The 26,428-nt window shown below is 40.1% G+C and overlaps 1 protein-coding gene across 1 annotated transcript in view; it reads left to right on the top strand.

Moving 5' to 3' along the window:
- Positions 1 to 26,428, top strand: part of BTBD9 (BTB domain containing 9) — a 509,556-nt gene that overhangs the window by 400,468 nt on the left and 82,660 nt on the right. Inside the window, exon 9 of the mRNA XM_049765342.1 lies at positions 21,725 to 21,832. Within this exon, the coding sequence (XP_049621299.1) occupies positions 21,725 to 21,832 (108 nt within the window). The remainder of the gene's footprint in view (positions 1 to 21,724; positions 21,833 to 26,428) is intronic.

Raw genomic sequence — 26,428 nt, 5'->3', positions numbered from 1 at the left:
CCAGGGATCGAATCGTGGTCCATCCTAGGCTAGTGCCAGCAAGGCAGATGCATTACCGCTCCGTGCCACTGCTCCTGCCCCATTTGTTTGTTTGTTTGTTTGTATATAATAATGTATTTATTTAAATACCTTGATTACAAACTTGATCGTAGTTGGGTTTCAGTCATAAAAAGAGCACTCCCCTTTCACCAGTGCAACCTTCCCAACACCAATGCACCATCTCCTCCCGCCCCTTCCCCCCCCCCCCCCCCGCCTGTATTTGAGACAGGCTTTCTACATCCCTTACTCATTGACTTTGTTATGATAGTTCTCAGTGTAGTTATTTCTCTAACTTCACAGTCCACACTTATGTGGAGCCTTTTAAAAAACCAAGTGCCCAGGCAGAAGAGATAGCATGGGGGTAGGACTTTGCCTTACATGCAGAAGGACGGTGGTTCGAATCCCAGCATCCCATATGATCCCCCTGAGCCTGCCAGGAGCAATTTCTGAGCTTAGAGCCAGGAGTAACCCCTGAGCACTGCCAGGTGTGACTCAAAAAAACAAAACAAACAAACAAACAAACAAAAAAGCCCTAAGCTAGAACATAAATTATACTTCCAGTTGCAACAATTCCAGCACCAGCTCCATGGAGGTAATGTGTATTGGTCCCTGACATCAAAACCTTCATCAGCTGCAGGGAGTTGTGACAGCCTCATGTGTGACTCTGACTCATTTTCTCTTCCTGCCCCCTCTTCTGCCATTCAGCAAGAAACTCAACATTGGCACTTGGAGATGAGTACCAGAGAGGAGCAGCCTGAGATCTCGCTACCTTGGGCATAATCTCTTCTATGATGTGTCCACAGATGAAAGAGGGAGTGTATGTGAGCATGTATGTTTATGCGTGTGTTCACATACCTGCATTGGATGTTGTGTGTATGTGTTTACTCACCTGCATTGCATAGCAACATTGTACTAGAATTGTGCATGTCTTATCTGATAACATTAAAAGCAAGTAAAAAGAGGTTCCTCAGATTGGTTATGGGGGCAGAGAGGAGATAAATGTTTATTCTTCTTGATGAGAAAGGATAAAACAGTGAACAAAAGGAACAATTTAATTCACAGAGTGCACTTCTCTAATGAAGCTTCATGCTGTGCTTGAGTCAAAAATGGCAAGGGCTTGCTGTGGCAGGGGCTTGCACTGATCTGAGTAATTTATTCAGCTCTGCCTCCTTCACTCAGATTCCCTCCTTTCAGCTATCCTATAGCTATCACCAAGCAGGCCAGCTTCGTATAGGCGTTTACTTTCGTAGCTTGCTTGGAATACATTTGGAAGGATTAGTGTACATTGCATGGAGACTGGCCCCAGTGCCCGGCACACTCTGGTGAATATTCATGTCGGCACCTGGAAGAGTTATTTCTAAAAGGCAACTTGTGCAGAATACATTCTAAAGAGAGTGTTTTTCTCTAGTCTGACAATCCTTCAACCAAACAAATGTGAGAGGGAGGGGCAAGCTATTCTGCAATTCTGGTGAGACTTTGTGAGACAGAAATTATGTCCTCACATCTCTTACAAACTGGGGAGAACCTTTGCCCTTCCCCACTCAGAATCTACCCAGGCCTCCCATTTTGGGAGAAATAGTAGACATTCCAGAAACAAATGACAACTGACCATTTGGCCTTGATTCTATACTCACACCTGTTTGATCTAATTACTGGTGGTTGGCAGTTAGAAAAGTTAGTTATCAATGTACCACTGATAACATTTAAATTAAAACTTAATGATTGAGTCTAGCTTTGAAGACCTGGATCAAGAACACTCTACTAAGTGGCTAATGATCAAAAGAATTCCACTGAAAAATATAATTAAACACTTTCTCTCTAGTCGGTGCTAAAAATTACATGAAATCTTGCCTTTTTTTTTTTTTGCTTCCTGCTATTCCCCAAAAAAGTCAACATCATTTCATATGAACTTAGTTATTCTTCATAAAACCTAACAAACAAAAGTTAGGATTTTCACTTATTGGTAAAAGATGTTACTATTGTTATCTCATTAATATTGTTCTAATGATAAATCATATACCCCATGAAGAATTATGATGTTAGACTTTAAATAGAATGATATACTTACTTTGTTTTAATTGTATACTTGTTGCAACTTCTTATTGTTCTATTTTCCTGTTTTCGAGGGTAGTCTTTTCATATGAAAGCCTTCCCAGAAGAATTCCATGAAGGAACTTTATTAGAGAAGGGACTCACAGGGAAACAATGCAGATCAGATATGAAAAGAAATGGGGAGCGACAGGATATGGCCTCATCTCCGTGAGGCCCATGGTTTCATCCCCAGCACTGCAAAATAAATAACAATAAATTTAGATATGGAAGAAGGATAAAGTTATGGAGAGATGGGGGAGGAATAAAGAGAATGAGTATCTCTGTAAAGGCTTGGGAATTGCATGTGAGGAAGATAATAATTTCCTGTAAAGAAAGCCTAGAGAACAACTGAGAAGTAGCCAGTATTAGAAGATGGGTTTGAATTGAATGAACAAATACTCTAAAATGATTTTCAGCAACTTTGTAGCTTTCCATGGTACATTTCCACAACTTTGTAGCTTATGACCTATGGGGGAAAAGACGATGATTTGAAGCTGGATCAGAGGTTGAAAACCAGGTCTGGGGGCCAGAGAGATAGCATGGAGGTAAGGCATTTGCCTTGTCATTGGTTTGAATCCCTGCATCCCATATGGTCCCCTGAGCTTGCCAGGAGCAATTTCTGAGCATTGAGCCAGGAGTAAGCCTGAGAGCTGCTGGGTGTGACCCAAAGACCAAAAACAAAAACAAAAACAAACAAACAAACAAAAAAACCCAGGTCTTATTTGGATGAAAAGGTCAAACTGTTGAGAAAGAGAGAAAGTATACAGCAGCAGGAAGGACACTTGCCTTGCACAAAGCTGATCTGGGTTTGATACCTGGCATCCTATATGGTCTCCAGAGCATTGCCCAGCGTGATTCCTGAGTGCAAAGCCAAGAGTAAACCCTGAACACTACCAGGTGTGCTTCCCAAAAGAGAGAGAGAGAGATAGGAAAATAGTACTGGCTCTGTTAACAGAGAGCAAAGAAGAGATTTGGTGAAAAAAATAAAGCGATTCAGAGAGATTCCATCATAACTAAATAGGCAGTTTTGCCTTATAGTTCATTTCTGCCTGTAATATTCAGAGCCAAGCCTTCCCACCTTGTTTTGCCTTTCCATTCTCTGCCTTTATCGCCACTTTGAAAGACTACAAAAATCTGCTTGTAGCTAAATTGTTCTACAGACTCGGGATTCTATGAAAACTTGACCCAAGGGACTAGAAAGGAGTGATGAAGCTTATTAAATTTCCATGTGAGCATATATTAGCATTTGGTCAGAAGAGAAATAGGAAATGAGCTTAAGAAATTGAGTCAGGGGCTGAGGCGATAGTACAGTATGTAGGATGTTTGCCTTGTGCCACCACAGACCTGGGTTCCATTCTCAGATATGAGCGTGTCCCCCTCCACTCCTACCCCACCATCCCGCCAAGCCCACCAGGAATAATCCCTGAGTGCAGAGCCAGGAGTAAGTCCCAAACATTGCTGGGATAACCCAAAAGCTGAAAAGAGAGAGAGTAGCAGTCAGAGTCTATACATCTCATAAATTATCTCTTAAGTATAACTCTTCAAAATGGGATAAGAGAGAAGAACTTCCTTTTTGGCTAGAAATGTAACTCAGTTTGTAGAGTCAGGCATTCCATACTGGAATAGATACCTGGATTTTGTGTAAAGGACTATCTATCCTGTTCTATTCCCCTTATTTTCTTCAGTTCAATTCATTGCTTTATGCTGGAAGCTTTAATTCCAGGACACAAATTAACCAGGCATGGTCCTTTGCCCTTCAAAGCATGAACAGATAGTTCTTCCTGTCTGCATTTGGTCCTAAATTCTGAGGGAGGGAGCCATTGGATAGTGCTAAGGAGACAGGTGCCTTTCCTACCCCATGTATTGAACGAAGGTTCCCATGGAGGCCATTTGCACCACTGGAGTCATAAACAGAATCAAAGATTCATAAGGCAAAATCCCTAGAACTCATATGGTAGTGTGTTCTGAGCTCTTTAACCTGTCTATTTCATCTTCCTCTCCAGTGATTTCATAAAATTGGGGACTGGAAACAGGAAAATTCATACAAATATATATTGCCTTCAGCTGTTAACAGAAGAAACTGATTCTGGCCTTTAAAAACCACAACTGTCCCTAATAGTCTTCCCGACAAATGAAACAAAGTGGGCTGGACTTGCTACCTAGGGAGCTTAAACCCCGTGGTCTGGGCAGGACCTCTCCATTTCTACCTCTCGAAAATTCTTTTCCCATCCTGGTGGTAAGCCAAATTGGGCCTATATCACTGAATGTGTCTATGTGTCCTGATGAGGAAGCTGCCGAGATCAAGGAGGAAGGCCTTGCTGTGGAGAGAGGAATTGATGATGCCAAATTTAAACACAGGCAAAGATCTGTAAAAAGCAGCATACCTGCCTGCTTAGTGTGTCACTGCTGAAAAGATCTGTAAGATAATGAGGCTTTATCTTTTAAACTATAACAAGACCATTATAAAATGACTCCCAATATTTTTATGCCAACATCTTGTGCAAGAAAGGGGCTGTGTTGAAGAGTCACCTTGAAAAATAGAAGAAAATTTCTGCTTCTTTGTTTGTTTGCTTGTTTCAAGTACCATATGACCTGGACAAAATTTTCTCATCTGTCCATATTGAAAGCATAAAATGAAAGAAATTTCATCACATTGAACTGTGTCACATGAAATCTCAATCATAAAGCTAAACTTACTTGTTAATAAAGGACTTGCCAAGTGATTGAATAATTTATAAAAGATTGCTTGGGCAGTGTTTAGTCCAAGTTAGAAAATTAACCAAGTAACTTAGAAAAATAGATTTGCATTGAAAGCAGGAAATGTGCTGATTATAAATTGTTTTTCCCCCAAATGTGATAATGTATGCAAAAACATTTCAAAACTGGTGAGGTCTGTGTGAATATGAGGTGGGATTATGATTAGTTGTTTTCCCCATCATTCTCCCTGATTATTTACTTAATATTGCTGCTCCAACAATACTATTTCACATTATGATGTTACTGTCTGCAATGCAACCTTAAACTTGAAATTACATGGAATCTATTATGCTGAGTGAAATAAGTCAGAGGGAGAGAGATAGACACAGAATAGTTTCACTCATATATGGGTTTTAAGAAAAATTAAAGACATTCTAATAATGCCCAGAGACAAGAGATGAGGGCCAGAGGGCTCACAATATGAAGCTCACCACAAAGAGTGGTGAGTGCAGCTAGGGAAATAAGTACACTAACAACTATTTGGACAATCTTAATGAGTGAGAGAAGTAGAATGCCTGCCTCTAATACAGGCATGGGTAGGGAAGGAGGGGGGAAGGGCATTGGTGGAGGGAATGTTACACTGGCGAAGTGGGGTGTTCTATTTATGACTGACTGAAACCCAACTACAATCATGCTTGTAATTATGGTACTTAAATAATGATTTTATAAAAACAAATTAAAAATAGGGGGCCGGAGGGATATCATGGAGGTAGGGCATTTGCCTTGCATGCAGAAGGACAGTGGTTCGAATCCCGGCATCCCATATGGTACCCCCCACCCCCAAGACTGCCAGAAGCAATTTCTGAGTGTAGAACCAGGAGTAACTCCTGAGTGCTGTTGGGTATGACCCAAAAACCAAAACCAAAAATAAATAAATAATAAACATTTAGAGAAGTTAAAAATTTGATCTTTCTAAGGGTTAAAATGATGATTTCAAATAGATGTTAAAAAGTTTTATATTGCCCAAAAAAATTGTTACGTTTTGGGGCAGGAGCAGTAGTGCAGCAGTAAGGCGTTTGCCTTGCACACAGCTGACCCAGGAGGGACCTGGGTTCAACCTCTGGCATCCCATATGTCCCCCCAAGCCAAGAGTGATTTTTGAGTGAAAAGCCAGGAGTAACCCCTGAGCATCACTAGGTGTGGCCCAAAAACAAACAATTTTTGTTATGTTTTATTCTATCTAGTTCTCCATAAAGTCAAATCCTGCAACCATATTCTTCATTGTCAATTCACCACCCTGGATTGTTCTGCACTGAACATTTAACATGAAAGAAAGTTCTTCCTTTTGGTTCGACTTTCTCAGAGGAACCATTTTTTTTAAATCTAGGCCTTCTAGGCCTAAACCCAGAAACTATGTTTCACAGATAGCCAAGATCTTGCACTTTCTTTTCTCTCACCAACACCAAAAGAATATTTTTGGTCATAATTTTCTTCCTCTCAGAAAATCACCCTCCCTGTTCCACATCTGAGATTGAGCAGTACCAGACTGTGACTTTCTGATATTCTGACTAGTCTGGTTCATAAAATCCCATTCCATCTGTTGAGCAGCCTGGATACCTCTCCTTTTACTGTTGGTAGGAGGCTAGGATCCCCTTTGCCCTGAAAGGTTGTGACCCACGTAGTGGCAGCTCCTTGGGAGTTCTCATATCTGGAATCTGCAGGGCAGGGCAGCCACCTAATCCAAGTCCCATACTTTTGCTAAAACACAAGTACTTGGTTCCACTCTTCTACTGTGAGTCTCATTTGGGATTTGCCATCATCTACAGCTCTTCTCAGCTTGACCTTCTTCCCCACCTGAGGAGAAAGGTCATTGAATCCTGTGGCAGATACAGTAAGAATTTTTCTCATCTTCAGAAAAATCCCAGTTACACATCAGTAGAGTTTTTTCTCTGAGGCTGTAATAATTCCTTCTGGCAGCTATTATAAGTTCCCTCCTGCTCCAATAACAGAGATTAGAAAAATCTTCTATCATGATGTTTGTCTCAGTTCCTCAATCTAAAGAGCGCTGGACTCTTGCAGGTGAAAGCACTGAAATGTCTCCTTGAGCCTCTGCTTCATTCCTCCTGCCTCCACCTCAGTTATGTGGCTCTCCTTATTCTGAAAGTTGGCCAGCTTCACTAACCCTTTTTAACTCCTCAGCTGCGTCAAAGGTACTCTTCCTGCTCCTTTTACTTTTTTCATTGGCCTTGAAATGTGTCTTCCTTGTCACTGTTGTCCCATTATCTCGTGTGCTGCTCCCTCAGTGCCTCTGCTGACAAGACCTGTAAATTACGTACTTTGCTCCCTTCTTTTTAATACTCACACAACCTTTGTACCCTGCACCTCAGAACTCCATTCTCAGTTTCTTTGAAGCATCTTTTTGGATTAAAAGATTGCCTTCCAGAGTAAGCATCTTCATCTTCCCTGACTTCACTTACATTGTCATTATATTGTCATTATATTGTTATTCTCATCATTAGCACTTTAGGCCTCTGGGTTGTAGAAATGAAAATAACAAATAAGGAAGGGGGGAATGAGTGATAGACTAGGCATTGATTGACATTGTTTGACAGACTGACACTTTTGGTGGTGGTGAGTTCAGATCACTACGTATAACAAAACCATACACATCAACCATATTGAAAGTATGTGACCCAAACTACAATAAATGGGGGGGGGGGGTGTTTCACAGCCAACAGTGCTCAGATCTTACTCTTGTCTTCGTGCTAATGGATCTATCCTGGTAAGGCTCAGAGACACATATGGTGCTACTAGTGGTCCTCAATCTATGGCCCACGGACCACATATTGTATTTGTTCCCATTTTGTTTCTTCACTTCAAAATAAGATATATGCAGTGTGCATAGAAATTCATTCATGGTCCCACAAGTACTTCCAGGAACAAATCTTTAGCATTAACTAGGAGTCCAGAAACAAACCATAAACAGAAAAATGAGTTTCCTAAAAGGTATAGTCAACAGGACTTGAGACATTGGAGTAAAGATGCTGACACTGGTGGTGGTTGTAGAGTGTGTGTCTGAAACTATTATTAGTAGCACTGTAAATCATGGTGCCTAAACAAAAACTTGGAAAAGATAAACAAGATATTAATAAAGTTTTTTTTTAAATATTAGGTCTTTGTTGAGACCTTTTTCTGATTCTTGCACTTTTTGGAGCTTACTTTAGATTCTTTATTTCTTAATCTAAAGCTGCATAAACAGGTAAAGATGGCTTCTTCTAAAAATGGGAAATTTATTAAATGATTGATCTGTCATAGAAATGAGGGCAGAAACTGGTAGACCTCATTGAAACCAAAATCAGACTTTGGATTCTTGCCAGAAGCCTAGACAACTCTCCCTGCATCACTCCATCTGTTTTCTTTGTTTCTTGCTGCAGATGACTCTTTGCTTCTTTGTGTATCTATGAAAGAGTTTTTATGAAAGAGTATCACCCAACACTGTTGCATTCTCATCATCTCATCTAGAGAAGGGAATTCCCAAGTAGACTTCAGGAGGCCAGGGGCCCCCACCTGTGATTCAGTGCAAGTACTGAGGATGCAGTAGTGCTCAGGTTCTATGGTGCCGGGGATTACCCAGGGCCCTTCAGAGTTGCACTCAGCAATGTTTGAGGGACCCAGGCATGCATCTTAACCCCTCTATTATCTGACAAGCCCTTTCATCATTTCATTTAATGAATAGCTAGAATCTTATATAATTCTGAAATGTTGAGAGAGAACATCTGATTGGCCCAAGGTATGTCATCTGAAGTCATGTTTTTGCCCATGCAGTCAGGACCCCCAACTCAGCTCAGAAACCTCCTCTACACAGATACTGAGGAACTGGTGAGAGAGAACCACTGCCCCACCAATAGCATCTGATGCCAAAGGAAACTGAAACTAGTCCTTAGATCTTTTATTTCACTGGGGAAAAATCTGAAGTATAAGTAATGTAAGCAGTTTGACCTGATTAGCACACAGTAAATACTGGTTGAACTGCTCAGTAAAGGTAGTTCTTTCTAAAGAACTTAATTTCTGAAGGTTTTTAACCAAAAATAGTTCATAATTTTTTATTTTTTGTTTTTTGGGTCTCACCCCACAGCACTCAGGGGTTACTCCTGGCTCCACACTCAGAAATTGCTCCTGGCAGGCTCGTGGGACCATATGGGATGCCGGGACTCGAAACAATGACCTTCTGCATGAAAGGCAAATGCCTTACCTCCATGCTATCTCTCCGGCCCTCGTTCATTTTTTTTTTTTTTTTTTGGTTTTTGGGCCAAACCCGGCGGTGCTCAGGGGTTACTCCTGGCTGTCTGCTCAGAAATAGCTCCTGGCAGGCACAGGGGACCATATGAGCCACTGGGATTCGAACCAACTACCTTTGGTCCTGGATCAGCTGCTTGCAAGGTAAATGCCGCTGTGCTATCTCTCCGGGCCCCTGTTCATAATTTTTTAAGGTCAAAAATATCTGTGGTTTTAATGAGAGATTTGTTAATAAATTATTATCTAATTCTAATATTTGGCTATTGATTTTTTTGTTTGTTTCTGGTTTTTGGGTCACACCCAGCAGCGCTCAGTGGTTACTCCTGGCTCTACACTCAGAAACCGCTCTTGGCAGGCTCAGGGGGACCATATAGGATGCCAGTATTCGAACCACAGTCCTTCTGCATTCAAGGCAAATGCCCTACCTCCATTCTATCTCTCCGGCCCTTATTGATATTTTACAATGGTTTGTTTTTTACCCAAATGAGGAAAGTCAGTCACAGCAACAGTTGTGGCCCTTCGTGAAATCTCCCATAGACATAGACAGTGCAAACCAGACAAGACAGACGTCAGCCCAGTGTCAAAGTCATTGATCTCAACTGTAAAACCTTGGCCATTGTTCAACATGGCACAAACAATGTGGCATAAAATTAATCCCTCAAGAAAGGGATGGGGGAAAAATGCCATTCAGCACAACATAGTTTGTCATCACATGCATAATGCAGACTTCCCAATTAGAATGCTACAATTTGGAAACTTTCTTCACAGACTGATGAGAGAGCAATTATTTTAAAGAAGGGAAAACTCAGTCCACTGGGTTTGCCTGAAGTCACTTCTGACTCCAGCCACAAAGACAAGTTTTGAAAACATATTCACTATTGAATTTTGTATCAAAACACCAACAAGGAGAGCAATTAGTTGCTATAAACTGAACCCCAGTAATCAATGGTATGCAGCCAGCCAGAGCATTTATAGAAGATGTAAGCAAAATCACATCTGCTAATCAATTTTAAAAAAAGAGAGAGAAACGAAAAGCCCAGCACTTCACTGCTTTTAAGGAATTCCACAATGAAAATAAGGGAAGATGGAAGAGAGAGCATTTAATATCACCAGGCACTTCATGCAGTGCTCATTAGGTAGAAGGGTTTATGGCAACAGCTAAACACAGACCCAATCTGCATTAATAGAACTTGCCCAGCAGCTTCCATTATTCAGCCCCCTTTGAAAATGAATTCTGATGTCCTGGCGAAGATATATCCACATCTGAGATGGGAGTGGGGGTGATTTTTAAGGAGCCCTCTCAGTTCAGGTCAGAGGAAGTTTGTCCTTAGTGACTTCACTGGGCAAACATTCCCGGACATATTTCTTTTTTGTTGCAGGTGCAAAGGCATAGAAACAGACTTTGCTTACAGGGAAAGAAATGTAGGGAGCTGGTAGGTGTTTCAGTTGTGCCTTATTAAAACAAATTTCCTCTCCATGGGGGGGAGGGGAGAGAGAGAGAGAGAGAGATATCTTAAAACTGTGCTTGCTTCCACCCCAAGTTGAACCAACAAAGACATTTTTATTCCTGGCTGAGCCAAAATTTCAAGCAAGTAGATATCCTGGCAAAATCCTCAAAGTGTAGATGAGATAACCTGAAATCCATCAGTGTCCTTTTTTCTACTGAGGAGTCACCATGACCCCACATTTCCAGTCCCCAGGGACTCATAATAAAGAAATAGAGAGATGTCTGAACCAGTGTGTGCACTTGGCAGGTATTCAGAAGAAATAATGTAGGCCAGGAAAAAATATTGAGGTAAAGATCAATAGACGAGGCTAATAAAAATTAATATCTTTAGCACGCAGTTATGATAGGCAGTGGATTAACATCCTTTAAATATAGAGGGCATCTTGTAAGTCAGTAAAAAAAAGGATAAATATAACTAGAAAATGAGTAAATTATTTAAATTAAATGATAAATGAAAAGCTGCCGACTAAAGTTATGAGCTTTACTTCCTCTACCATGTTGTCAATATTTTTTTAATTTTTCAATATCAATATTATATTATAAAGTTATTATTTTACTTTTCTCAAAATATCTTTGGATTTGTCTTTATACCTATTTTAATTCAACTTTGTTTTTTTCTTTAAAAATTTGCCCAGTGGTTGGCGAGGTGGCACTAGAGGTAAGGTGTCTGCCTTGCAAGTGCTAGCCAAGGAAGGACCGCGGTTCGATCCCCTGGCATCCCCTATGGTCCCCCCAAGCCAGGGGCAATTTCTGAGCACTTAGCCAGGAGTAATCCCTGAGCATCAAAGGGGTGTGGCCTGAAAAACCAAAAAAATAAAATAAAAATTTGCCCAGTAATCACACCTGAAAAAATTTGGGAGACCATATGTGGGGCCAAGGATTGAACCTAGGTGGCGACTTGCAAGTAGGCATCTTAACCACCCATACTATCTCACCAGCACAGTAATACCAATATTATATATTAGTTGCAGTGCTGTTGCATCATGCCCACCAACAGATCCCTCAACCATAATCTCAAGGTTGTATTCTCTCTCCCTCTTAGCACCGTCAGATTACAGTTCTGACGAACATTTTTTAGTTTGTTTGTTTTTTACCCACTGGGGATTTCTAATCCCTTGCTTTGCTTCCTTAAATTCCACATCTAAGCAACATCTTTGATATTTGTTTTCCTTTCTGACTCCCTTCACTTAGCATAACAACCTCCAATTTCAACTTGTAAGAATCTATCTTTTCTCATAGCTGAAGTATTCAGCTGTATATGTCTTAGAATGTCTTTATCCACTCAAATGTTGTGATTTGGGTTTTTTCCAAATCTTAGCTATTTTAAATAGTGCTGCAATGAACATGTATCCATATTTTATTTGGATTAGCATTTTTGTATTCTTGGGGTAGATGCCCAGGAGTGGAATTGTGAAATCATATCAAAGATCTATCCTTAATTTTTTTTGGGGGGGGGTCATACCTGGCAGTGCTCAGGTGTTACTCCTAGCTGTCTGCTCAGAAATAGTTCCTGGCAGGCACGGGGAACCATATGGGACACCGGGATTCGAACCAACCACCTTTGGTCCTAGATCAGCTGCTTGCGAGGCAAACACCGCTGTGCTATCTCTCCGGGCTCTATCCTTAATTTTTTGAGAAGTCTACAAACTTTTCCAAATAAGATAAACCAACAGTCTAAGAATCTTTTCACCACATCCTCACCAGCATTTACTATTTCCAGACTTTTTTTTAATAGGTTATTTCATTTTGACTTGCATTTCTCTGATAAACAGTGATGCTGAACAGTTTCTTTAATTGCTCTCTATCTTTTTTTAATATTTTTGTTTAACCACCATGGTTACAAACATGTTGGTAGTTGGATTTTAGTCATAAAAAGTACACCCCCTTTCACCAATGCAGCCTTCCCACAACCAATGCCCCCTTTCCACCACCACCCCCAGTTTCCTTCCTCCCACACTCCCTGCCTACCTTTAAGAGAAGCATTCTTTTTCTCTCATTCACTACTATTGTCATGATAGTTCTTGATGTAATTATTTCTCTAACTGCGATCACCAGTCTATGTGGTAAGCTTCATATTATGGGCTGGTCCTTTCAAACCTCATCTTTATTGTCTCTGGGTATTATTACCATACTGTCTTTTTGTGTGTGTGTTTTTTTAATCCCACAGATAAGTGAGACTATTCTGTGGCTATTTCTCTCCCACTGACTCATTTCACTAAACAATAGTTTCCATGTCCATCCATGTATCAGAAAATTTCATGACTTCATTTTTCCTGATACTTGCATAGTATTCCATTGTGTGTATATACCACAGTTTCTTTCTCCTTTTTTTTGTATTTTTTGTTTTTTGGGCCACACCCATTTGATGCTCAGGGGTTACTCCTGGCTAAGCGCTCAGAAATTGCCCCTGGCTTGGGGGAACCATATGGGACGCTGGGGGATCGAAACGCGGACCTTCCTTAGCTAGTGCTTGCAAGGTAGACACCTTACTTCTAGCGCTACCTCTCTGGCCCCATACCACAGTTTCTTTAGCCACTCATCTGTTGTTGGGCATCTGGGTTGTTTGCATATTCTGACTATTGTAAATAGAGCTGCAATGAACATGGGCATGCAGAAGGCATTTTTGTACTTTTTTTTTTGTGTGTGTGTGTTCCTCTAGAAGTGGTATTGTTTGGTTTGGTTTGGTTTAGTTTTTCGGTCACACCCAGCAGCATTCAGGGATTACTCCTGGCTCTAGGCTCAAAAATCGCTCCTGGCAGGCTCAGGGGACCATATGGGATGCCGGGATTTGAACCACCATCCTTCTGCATGTAAGGCAAACACCTTACTTCCGTGCTATCTCTCTGGCCCCAATTTCCAATTTTTTTAAGGAATATCCATATTTTCTCCAGAAAAGCTGGACTAGTCAGCATTCCCACCAGCAGTGAATGAGAGTTCTTATCTCCCCACAGATGCTGAACACTTTTTCATATGTCTATTGGCTCTCTTTTGTCATCATTGAGGAAATGTCTGTTTCTCACTAACTTATTTTGTTTGGTTCGGTTTTTGAGCCACACCCAGTGGCTCTCGGGTTATTCCTGGCTCTATGATCAGATATCACTCCTGGCTGGCTTAGTGGACCACATGGAATGCTGAATATCAAACCCAGGTCGACTGCATGCAAGCAAATGTCCTATCTGCTGTGCTTTTGCTCTGGCCCACTTATCCCCAAATTTTGATAGTATCCTTTTATTGTTGTACTATTAGAGTGTTTTTTGTATTTTGAAAAAAAAAATATATATATATATTGGTTTTTGGGCCACACCCAGCAGTGCTCAGGGGTTACTCCTGGTTGTCTGCTCAGAAATAGCTCCTGGCAGGCACGGGGGACCATATGGGACACCGGGTTTCGAACCAATCACCTTTGGTCCTAGATCGGCTACTTGCGAGGCAAACGCCCGCTGTGCTATCTCTCCAGGCCCTTGAATATATATTTGATGTAAGATTTGTGAGTATTTTCTCCCATTAGTAGTGTGCTATTTTGCTTTGTAGCACACTTAACAATACTCAGGACTTACTTGTGGCTCACTGCTTAAGTATTATTTCTAGAGGTGCTTAGTGGACCAGTGGACCATATTTAGTGTTGAGTATTGAACCAGAGTCATCACCAGTGTCTCTTTAGTTTATAATTTATTTCAACAGTGTGTTTTAGTTTGATACTTAACAGTTTCATGTTGCTTTTTAAACTTCATGTTGCCCAGTTTGCTTAGTTCTTCTTTTCTTAGTCTTATTTCTTTCTAGGGTCTTAATCTTATCATTGAAGACTCCTCTGAGGTCAATACTATGGAGAGTCCTGCCTATCTTTTTCTTTGTGTGTTTTAAAGGCGCAGGTTTAATTTGCAAGGTTATTAGCTCATTTTTAATTAACCTTTGTGGACAGCACAAGATAGGGGTCTAATTCTATTTCTTTTAATGTGGCTATCCAGTTTTCCCATCATCATTTGTTGAAGACACATTCATTTTTTCCACTTTTTATACTAATCCCTTTGTTATAAATTAACTGTATAACTTTGATCTCTCAAATGTATTCCATTGATTTGAAAGTCTATCTTTGTTCCAGTGTCAGGAAGTTTGGGGGCTTTATTGGGTTTGTTGTGTTCATTTTTGGTGGATAGAAGCCTCACCTAAATGATGTTCAGGATTTACTACTAACTCTGTGCTCAGGGACCACTTCTGGCAGTACCCAGGGGATCATATATGGTTTCAGAATCAAATTTGGATCAGCCAAATGCAAGACAAACACCCTACCCACTGTACTATCTATCTCTCCAACCCTCTGTAGCTATTTTGTAAAATATCAAGATCTCAGCTAATTATGTGCTTGGTTCCAGAAATTTTATTTGTATAAAGTTTCAGAGACAGTGACCATAGATTTAGTTGAATGCTCATCATAAGATTTCATAATAGTATAATATTATCAGCTATTTAGGCTTCCAACAATAATAAATTGATTAAATCAATCATGAGCCATCCCTACAGTGCAATTTTATGAAAACAATATATATGAAGAAGACAATTTGGCAGTATAAAAAAGTACTAATAATAGATCATTAAGCAAAACAATAATTGCAAACTATCATGTGTGTCTTCAAAGCTATTGGAATTACAGGTGATCATTTATGTTTGCTTTGAGAAAAATTGAAACACTTTATAGGGAAAATTTTTGGACACGGTATGTACAATTTAAAAACAACCTTTTCAGGGTCAAGGAAAATAGTAGGAGATAAGGCACTTAATTACATAGAGACCCTGGTTCAATAACTACCAGGATTACTTCTGAGCACAGAGCCCGGAAAAGGCCCTTAATACTGCCTGGTTTGACTCAACCCTGTCCTACTCCCAATTATTTGCTATCAGTTTAGCAATCTCCAGTAGAGCATTTATGATTTTACTCATGACTGGTCTTCCTGTCTCTATATCCCATATTATTTAGAAAGTGTTTCTGTAAAATAGTTTGAGGTCAGCGCACAAGTGCTACCTGGGTACACGATACCTTACCACAAGGTGCCTGCATCTCCCCTCTTGAGATGTGACTTTCCTACTTTCATGCTGTGTTGTATACCTCTCACTGAGTTAGAGAAGCCCACACTCTCTTGGGCGTGTTTCTCAATTATTCTCTCCCTTCTCAGTACCACCAAATAAAATTATTATTTTAGTTCAAAAAAATATTTTGAGGTCAGATTAGATTTTCTCTCACTTTCTTTCTTTCTTTCTTTCTTTCTTTCTTTCTTTCTTTCTTTCTTTCTTTCTTTCTTTCTTTCTTTCTTTCTTTTCTTTTTCTTTCTTTCTTCTTTCTTTCTTTCTTTCTTTCTTTCTTTCTTTCTTTCTTTCTTTCTTTCTTTCTTTAATTTTTGGGCCATATCCAGTGACGCTCAGGGGTTACTCCTGGCTCTCAGAAATGCTCCTGGCTTGGGGGACCATATGGGACACCAGGGGATTGAAATGCAATTCTTCCTGGGCCAGCCGCATGCAAGGCAAACGCCCTACTGCTGAGCCATCGCTCTGGCCCCACTCTCACTATTTTCAATACTTTTTTTTAATAAATTATCTTTATTTAAACACCGTGATTACAAATATAATTGTAGTTGTATGATTACAGTCATGTAAAGAACACCCCCCCTTCACCAGTGCAGGATTCCCACCACCAATTTCCCAGATCTATCTACTCCCCACCCCACCCACATCTGTACTCGAGACAGGCTTTCCTTTTCCCTCATTCATTCACATTGTTATGATAGTTTTCAGTGTAGTTATTTCTCTAACTGCACTCATCACTCTATGTGGTGAGCTTCATGTCATGAGCTGAACCTACTGAGAAGATAGGGGGAAATAAGGGTTGGGACTGAGGCAGTAAAATATTAGAAATGAGATTTGTAGGGCAGTATCAAGGTCACAATACAAGATGGATGTTATGGATATATAAAATATATGCATACAATACTATCAATAGGAAAACAAGGAGAAAAAAATTCCAGTGACTGTCCCAACATAAACCTGTACTAAAACGGCCCGCCCTCCTCCCAAAGTGCATTTCCATTAGTGTAGGGAGAGGTAAGGGGGAAGCCTGAGGACCACTAAGAGTCCACCTGAACCTACTTCTGGCCATCTGAGCTGGCACCCAGGGAAGGCCTGGAGTCAGGGAAAAAAGACAAGGACGGCTGGGGGCCTGCCAAGCCTCCCAGCACTCCCCAGGCCAGGGAGAAGGACTCTGGCATGGGGCCTCCCCAAACCCCATACCTGGCACGAGCTGGTCCCCAGAATCAAAGAGAAAACCGGAGGCCAGATGTCTGCCCGCCCTCCTTCCCATGCACCTCCCCCCTGGAGTATGGAGGGAGGGGGGAAGCCTGAGGACCACTAAGAGTCCACCTGAACCCACTTCTGGCCATCTGAGCTGGCACCCAGGGAAGGCCTGGAGTCAGGGAAAAAAGACAAGGACGGCTGGGGGCCTGCCAAGCCTCCCAGCACTCCCTAGGCCAGGGAGAAGGGCTCTGGTAAGGGGCCTCCCCAAACCTTATACCTGACAAGAGCTGGTCTCCAGAGTCAAAGAGGAAACCGGAGGCCAGATGTCTGCCCGCCCTCCTCCCCATGCACCTCCCTCCTGGAGTACGGAGGGAGGGGGGAAGCCTGAGGACCACTAAGAGTCCACCTGAACCCACTTCAAATGGATACTTAAGTAGCAATACTAACTCATGTTTCTTTCATCTTGGTAATCCAACTGCATCTCATCCTGAGATATGTTCTCTTGGACTTCTTTCTTCTGGAGAAGCCCATGTTCTCTTCATGTTCTCTCTTGAACATGAGTTTCTTCATTCTCTCTCCTCATAGTTCCCTAAATAAGACGTTTTCTTCACAAAAGAGAAGAAAAGAAAACTGACTCATGATTATCCAAGAGGATAGGGATTATGATAAACATGGTTTTATATATAATCTAAATTTTTATTGACAAATAATCTCAATAACCTGTCAAGAAGTATAGATGATGATTCATTAATGCGAAATTTTTCCTGGTTTTAATGTATTTTGGCAGACTTATAAATTCTTTCTGTTCGTATCTTTCTGTCCATATCAGATATGGAACATGTTGAATGAACAGAACCCACATGCTTGGAACAAACTATTTCAACATGATTAGGGGCCAGGTACCTGACTTAAGTTGGTAGATCACAGGCCTTATATGTGTGATTAGTTTGATTCCTGACACCAATTGCCCCTCAATACAGTACCACCATGTGTGGCCCTGAGCATCATCAGAAGTGACCCTGGAACTACGCACAGCTCAGTTTGCTTCCTCTCCCCAAATAATGAGAAAAAAGAAAAGAATCAATGATATGCAATCAACTTGAGAGACAAACACAGAAGCAAAATTATACTTTCAAAATAAATATAAATTGGCATTGTCTAATTGCATAAAAAGTGCTGAGAGAATAGAGTAATAGTTGAGGAAATAACTAATGAGGGAAACAATTTACTTTCTTAGGCAAATTACTACAATGTAAGAGTAGAATTATTGGACACTTGGTAACAATAGGGTAGAATCTTCTCTGAGTCATTCAGTGTACTTTGAGAAGTTGAGTATAAGTAATCAGATGGATTAAGGGGAATCAGAAGGTTTATACTTTCCAAAATATTCTAATAATTTTATCCACTTAAAAGATGAATTCCAAAATATTAGGTGGTAAGGATTTAGTGATTGAGAGCAAACAGAATTGTAATTGAAAACAGAACAGAGGGTAAGAGGAAAGGAAAACACAATGACATTTTAAATCCATTATAAAAGCTTAATCGGTGACTCTAAACTGAATTAATACAAAGGATTTTAAAATATAATCCTTGATAATAATTATATTAAGTATTATGAATTGATTTATAGAGCTATAAATTATAAATTAAGACCCAGTTACATAAAATGGGAGTAAAGAAAACATTTGACAGGGTGAAATTGACTTTGGCATTCTGTATCAGAAACAGACTTTGGGTTAGAATACCAATGGATCCTTCCTACTACTCACTGACTTTAAATTTAGACAAGTTCAAGTTCATTAACAGTTTTAAGTCCCACTTTTTTTTTTTTTTTGGTTTTTGGGCCACACCTGTTTGAAGCTCAGGGGTTACTCCTGGCTATGCGCTCAGAAATCACCCCTGGCTTGGGGGGACCATATGGGACACCGGGGGATCGAACCGCGGTCCATCCACTTGCAAGGCAGACTCCTAACCTGTAGCGCCACCTTCCCGGCCCCATTAAGTCCCACTTTTACCATCTATAATGAGATGAGGGTACTTGTTAGGAGGATTTTGGGGAGAATTTAATGATATATGTTCCATAGGATTAAGTACAAAGAAATCACTAACTAAATGCTGACTATTCAATAGTTACTGATATCATGTAGTTAACTGAAAAATCTTGTAATATATTTGCCCAGCAAACACATATTGAGCATAGACTTTGTATGAGATACTGCTAAAACAGGGTTTGGCTTTTTTGGAGGGGGGGGGTCGTCACACCCGGCAGCGCTCAGAGGATACTTCTGGCTCTACGCTCAGAAATCTCTCCTGGCAGGCTCGGGGGACCGTATGGGATGCCGGGACTCGAACCACCGTCCTTCTGCATGCAAGGCAAATGCCTTACCACTGTGCTATTTCTCCGGTCCCTAAAACTGAGGTTTTAAAAATATAAAGATGGGGCTCAGTAGTAGAGTGCTTGCCTTACTAAGGGAAGGAGGAAAAAGGAAAGGGACTGAGGAAGCAAAGGTGCATAATTAACTGAAAAACTGAAGATAACTTCTTTTTTTTGGGGGGGGTCACACCTGGTGGTGTTCATGGGTCACTCCTGGCTCTGTGATCAGAAGTCACTCCCGGCAGTCACGGGGACCATATGGATGCTGGGATTCAAACCACCGTCTCTTCGAATCAGCTGCGTGCAAGGCAAACACCCTATCTCTCCAGCCCCTGATGATAACTTTTTGAGGGAACAGCTTCCCATAGAAAATGTAGAAAACAATTTCTCAGTGCTTTAGCATTGTCCAAGGCAAAATTTTAAGCTATAATTGATCCCACATTGATAAATTTTTTATACTTAGAAAAAGAATTCGAGGTCAGAGCGATAGCACAGTGGGGAGTTTTGTTTGCTTGCACATGACTGACCTGAGTTCAATCCCCAGCATCCCTTATGGCCCCCTGAGCACTGCCAGAAATAACCCGCGTACCACCAAATATACCCCCCCAGGAAAAAAAAACTATTAAGACACTGTGATTTATAAAGTTATGTGTAGTTGGGTATACGATATACAATGTTCCAGTACCAATCCCACCACCAGTGTGACTTCCTTCCACCAATGTTCCAGGTTTCCTCCCACCCCATCCAGCCTCCTTAACAGGCACATTTTAAAAAAAAATTTTTTTTTTTTGGTTTTTGGGCCATACCTGGCGGTGCTCAGGGGTTATTCCTGGCTGTCTGCTCAGAAATAGCTCCTGGCAGGCACGGGGGACCATATGGAACACCGGGATTCGAACCAACCACCTTTGGTCCTGGATCAGCTGCTTGCAAGGCAAACACCGCTGTGCTATCTCTCTCGGCCCACATTTAAAAAAATTTTTAAACCCACATTTTTATTGAATCAACTAGGAAATACAAAGTTACAAAGTTGTTCTTGATTCAGTTTCCTTCCCACAATGTTCAAGCCCCCATCCCTTCACCAATGTCTATTTCCCTACAAGGGTCCATACCACCCCCAGCCTGCCTCTCTGGCAGATACTTTGTTTATTCCTTTTCACATTTAGACACTATGGTTTCCAATATTGTCAATGGAAGTGGGTATCACTTACTCCCTTTCAGCACCCAGTGCTTGTCCAGAGTGTCTCTGACTGTCATTGTTACTGTGATCCCTTCTCTGTCCTAGCCACCCTCTCCCACCACCACCTCTATCCTTTGTGGAGGTTCCTACTCAGAACTAGTCCTCCTGGCCTTCATTCTTTTTTGTCTTTGGGTATTCTCATACTGTGATTTTTACATCCCCAAATCAGTGCAATTATTCTAGACAGGCACTTTTTAATTTGGTTGTTGTAGTTTGGATCTCTGTGGTTTGGTTATTTAGTCATATGTACTATCCCTCTATACCTGCCCTCTATTACTTCTTATCCATCTCTTCTTACTTCCCTGCTTGACTTCTTTTCTTACCTCTCCTTTGCCTTCCTATACTCGGAGCTCAAGGGTGATCTAGGTATCCCCTGATTTAGTACCTTGAATTCCATAATCTGTTACTCTATACTACGTATTGGTGAAATCATAATGTTTTTGCCCTTCCTCATCTGGCTTTCTTCACTAAAAATGATATCTTCATTTCCATCCAAATTACAGAAAATTGTATGATTTCATAGTTGCTTGCAATTGCATATTAATAATATATTTTACTTGAAAAATAACACTGTACAGAATATAGGTCTACCCTTTCTTGATTGTTTCCTTCTAAGAGGTAACCACTATTCTAATTCTTGCATCCCTAGATCAATTCTCTGTCTTTCAGCTTCTTTGAATAAAACATCCATATACTGTTTCAATTCTTATGTGAAGTAAAAGGAGAATATAAAGAACAGTTAATGATAATGTTTCTCAACATTAACAAAATTTTACCAGTGAACATGTTTTCCTGCACTGTCATATAAGAGTGAAACAGAACCTAAAACTTGATCATTGTAGCTGTTAGGACATGTTGATTATCACCAGTTAGAAAGCAGATTCCCTCAGTAGTCACAGGACCACTCCAACTGGACATCAAAGCTAGAAGAATCAGGAAGAGAAATATTGAAGTCATGTTTTTCCTGATGAAAAGCCACTTTGGGAACAGTCTGTCTGGGATTGGTTTATTTATGAAATAGATTTCTGAAGAGACAAGCCTCCAAGTGTAGAGAGAATTCACCTTTCTCATCATCTTTTGTTGGGAATAGACTTTCTTCATCCCTGAAAGTGTGATGAAGTAAAGGAGCCAGGAGGAGGGATAGATTAGATATAGAGCAGTACAAAGAACACTAATACCATTCTTACATTTTCCCTTTATATAGACTATTACTTTGGGACTGTGATGACCGAAGCTATAGCTACTATGTTGAGGTTTCTACCAACCAGCAACAATGGACCATGGTGGCTGACAGAACTAAAGTATCCTGCAAGTAAGTTATGTCCTCTTGGAGATTTATTCATATTTTTTGGCAGATTCAGAAGGTTCCTGTGATGATTCAAGGTATCACCAGATTATATTTTATTCTTTACTTCTGTTTTAACTACTAAGTATTTAAATGAAATTTATTTTGTATAAAAACAAACTTTCTTTTTTTGTTTTGTTTGTTTGTTTCAACAGTTTCTTTATTTAAGCACCATGGTCACAGAAATGCTCACAGATGGGTTCCAGTCATAGAATATATACCACCCTTCACCAGTACAACTTTCCCACAACCAATGTCCCTCATTTCTCTCCGCCACCTCACCCCCGCCTGTCTCTGGGACAGGCATTCTGCTTCTCTCTCACTATCATTGTCTATTGAATCTTAACCCTCCGGTTCTGACCCTGAATACTTGAGACAGGTCTGAAGTCAGAAGGCCCTCTGCAAAATAATCAAACAAACACACTTAAACAAAGACTTTTGAAAATTCCCACCACTTTGAGAAGTCAATTCAAAAGAGATCCAGAAACAAATGGGGGCCTTTCATTTCTGCCCAAGACTTTTATATGAGGAAAACCATCACACCTGGAAGGTGGGACCCTCCAGTTTCACTACCAATCAGAAGGGATACTTTCAAAGAATTACATCCAATGAGAAAGAATGTGGGTGTTGATTGATGTAGAAACAGACAAATCCCTTAGTCCCACAATTGTCATGGTAGGTGACAGTGCAGTTAGTGCTCTAACTGCACTCACTTTGTGGCAAGCTTCATATCATGGGCTGGTTCTCCCAGCCCTCATCTCTTCTCTATTGTCTCTGAATATCATTACCATACTGTCTTTTATTTTTCTTATATCCCACTAATGAGTGAGACTATTCTATGTCTATCCCTCTCCTTCTGACTCATTTCACTCAGCATAATAATCTCCATGTTTAGTCTTCCTAACAGCTGCATAGTATTCCACTGTGTAGATATACCACAGTTTCTTTAGCCACTCACATTTGTTGTTGGGCACCTGTTTGTTTATAGATTATGGCTATATCATATTATATTATATTATGTTATATTATATTATATTATATTATATTGTATTATTATATTATATTTATTATGGCTATATATAATATATCTGGCTAGATAGATTCTGTAAATAGTGCTGTGATGAACATAGGAGTGCCGAGGGTATTTATGTATTGTGTTTTTGTGTTCCTAGGGTATATTCCTAGGAGTGGTATTGCTGGATCATAGGGGAGCTCAATTTTCAGTTTTTTGGAATATCCACAATGTTTTCCAGAAAAAGCTGGACAGCATATCTACTAGCAATCTAGCAATGAATAAGTTCCTTTCCTCCCGCACCCATGCCAGCACTAATTATTCTTTTTTTTTTTTTTTTTTTTTTTTTTTGGTTTTTGGGCCACACCCGATAACGCTCAGGGGTTACTCCTGGCTATGCGCTCAGAAGTCGCTCCTGGCTTGGGGGACCATATGGGACACCGGGGGATCGAACCGCGGTCCGTCTCCTAGGCTAGCGCTGGTAAGGCAGGCACCTTACCTCCAGCGCCACCGCCCGGCCCCAGCACTAATTATTCTTATTCTCTGTGATGTGTGTCAATCTCTGTGGTGTGAGATGATACCTCATTGTTTTGATTTGCATCCCTCTGTTGTTGGTGATGTAAAGCATTTTTATGTACCTTTTGGCCATCTGTATTTCTTCTTTGAGAAAATGTCTGTTCATTTCTCCCCATTTTTGTTTTTTATTGTTGAATTCTGCAGTACCTTGTATATCCTAGATATTAGTCTCTTATCTGATAGGTATTGTTTGAATAGTTTCTCCCATTCAGTGGGTAGCCTTTGTATCTTAGTCACTGTTTCCTTTGAACTGCAGAAGCTTCTCGGGTTAATGTAGTCCCATTTGTTTACCTTTGCTTCTACTTGCTTGGACAGAGGTGTTTCCTCCTTGAAGATACCCTTAATCTCAATGTCCTAGGTGTTTTACCTACATGCTCTTCTATAAACTTTATAGTCTGGGTCTGATATCAAAGTCTTTAATTCATTTTGATTTGACCTTTGTACATGGTGTTAAAGAGGGTTCTGAGTTCACCTTTTCCATGTGGCGTATGCAAATTTGTCCCAAAACAACTTGTTGAAGAGGCTTTCCTTGCACCATTGCTTTTCTTGTCCCTTTATCAAAGATTAATTGATTGTATATCTGTGCATCCATCTCAAAAAATTGAAGTCTATTCCATTGATATGAGGATCTATTTTTATTCCAATATCATACTATTTTATTTTTTTACTTTTTATTTATTTAATTTTTTTAGTTTTGGGGTCACACCCGGCAGGGCTCAGGGGTTACTCCTAGCTGTGCGCTCAGAAATCGCCCCTGGCAGGCTCGGGGAACCATATGGGATGCCAGGATTTGAACCACCATCCTTCTGGATGCAAGGCAAATGCCCTAAGTTCATGCTATCCTATGGCCCCTATCATGCTATTTTAATGACTATTGCTTTAAAACAAACTTTCTTTATCTTATAGTTTGAACTTGACTTTTAAAAATAGTGCATAGAATACATGTATGGTTTGCATATACCCATGCTACCCATTCTAAACTTTCTCTTCTTTAGAAAATTTTGCTGATTTTTGTATTTATTCTTGGATACTTATCCTGTTTTACTACTCTTCTCATTCTCAAGCTTAGCTTTAAATGGTCATCCTATCTCCATGGTAGCTACACTATTACATAAACTGATGAAAGTTTAGAACCTCCATAGATAAAGAAGCATTTCATGAACTTTGAATCCTATTTGGCTTTATGAGTTATGGGAAGCCAGAAAAAGATTTTTGCATGATCCAATCTGGAGTATGTATTATATGTGTATGTACCCTGAACTCATCACTTAGATACAAATGAGCTTATTTTCAGCATCCTAGAAAGTGTTCCTCAGGTCCTTTCTCAATAATAATCTGAATACTGCCTTTAAAATCAGATTCTCAGGGCCGGAGCGGTGGTATGTCTTTCCGGTGCTAGCCTAGGATGGACCTCGGTTTCATCCCCCAGCATCCCATATGGTCCCCCAAGCCAGGAGTGATTTCTGGGTGCATAGCCAGGAGTAACCCCTGAGCGTCACCGGGTGTGGCCAAAAAAAATTAGATTCTCTGGGGGTAAGATAAAAAGATAACTACTGGATCTTTTAATTGAGCTATAATTCACATATCATAAAATTTACTCTTTAAGTTGTATAACTATAATTTTTTTATATTTACAGAGTGACACAGCTATCACTAATATCTAATGATGCAGAACATTTTCGTCACTCCAAAACCAAGCTTCCTTTCCTTTAGTAATCTCTCCATTTCTGTCCATCTCCCTAGCACCTAATAATCTGCTTTCTGTTTCTGTTTCTCATATTCTGAAAATTTTCTATAAATGAAATCATATAGTAAGTGAATTTTTTCCAGGTTACTTTTACTTACTGTGTTTTCAAGATTCATTCATGTTATAGTATGTGCCAGAGCTTCTTTCTTCTTTATGACTAGATAACATTGACCATTATGGAAAGATACAGATAAGTTAAATATATTTATTTGTTTAGGATTTTTGTTTATTCTTTTACCAGTTTCTAAACATTTGAATTATGTTAACTTTTTGGCTATTATATTTGGTTATTGTGAACAATCTGTGCATATTTCTGCATGAATGTGTTTTTAGTCCTATTAGGTATATATGTTAGAGTAGAATTTCTGGGGCCAGAGTGATAGCACAATGGTAAGGCATTTGCCTTGCACGCAGTCAACACAAGGATGGACCCCGATTCAAATACCAGCTTCCCATATGGTCCCCAGAGCCTGCCAAGAGCAACTTCTGAGTGCAGAGCCAGATGTAACTCCTGAACACCACTGGGTGTGACCTAAGAACCAAAAAAAAAAAAAAAAAGGTAGAATTTCTGGGTCTTACATTAATTCTTATTTATTTATATTAAGTGCTACCATTTTGCACTTCAATAATGTATAATGACTTCAACTTCTCCACATTCTTGCCAGAACTTGTTGCCATCATTTTTAGAGTCATCCAGGTATGAAGTAACATTACTAATTTACTTTTCACTTTTCTCTTTGTAGTTTTGATTTGCATGATCTTGATAGATGATGAGCTTCTTTTTCATTTGTTTAATGTATCATGATTTCTCAGTAACACTGATGATGGCTTTTTGGTCAGTGCTTGACACCCTCATTGCTTGTTGCTATCCTAATTATCATATAGTATGCTTGTATTAGTTGAAGTAACACTTGCTACGATAACAGATAGTAGCTTCAGCATTTCACAGGCACAATAGAGTTTTTTCCCCAGCATACAACAGTCAGTACAAGTGTTCTGGTTGTCATGTAGCTTTTGTTTGTTTTTAGTTCAGGAGTTACTCCTGACTCTATGCTCAGAAAGTGCTCCTGGTAGAGTTGGGAGACCATATAGGAAGCTGGGATTCAAACCACTGTCCTTCTGCATGCAAGGCAAATGCCTTACCTCAATGCTATCTCTCCAGCCCCATTATGTAGCTCTTTTTGCAAGGTGATAGAAGAACCCAGGCTTTTTCCCAGCATGTGGTTCT

The sequence above is a fragment of the Suncus etruscus genome, chromosome 18, assembly GCF_024139225.1.
Source record: "Suncus etruscus isolate mSunEtr1 chromosome 18, mSunEtr1.pri.cur, whole genome shotgun sequence".
Lineage (NCBI taxonomy): Eukaryota > Metazoa > Chordata > Mammalia > Eulipotyphla > Soricidae > Suncus > Suncus etruscus.
Note: the sequence above shows the minus strand (reverse complement) of the source record. Positions and strands in the feature narration are given on the sequence as shown.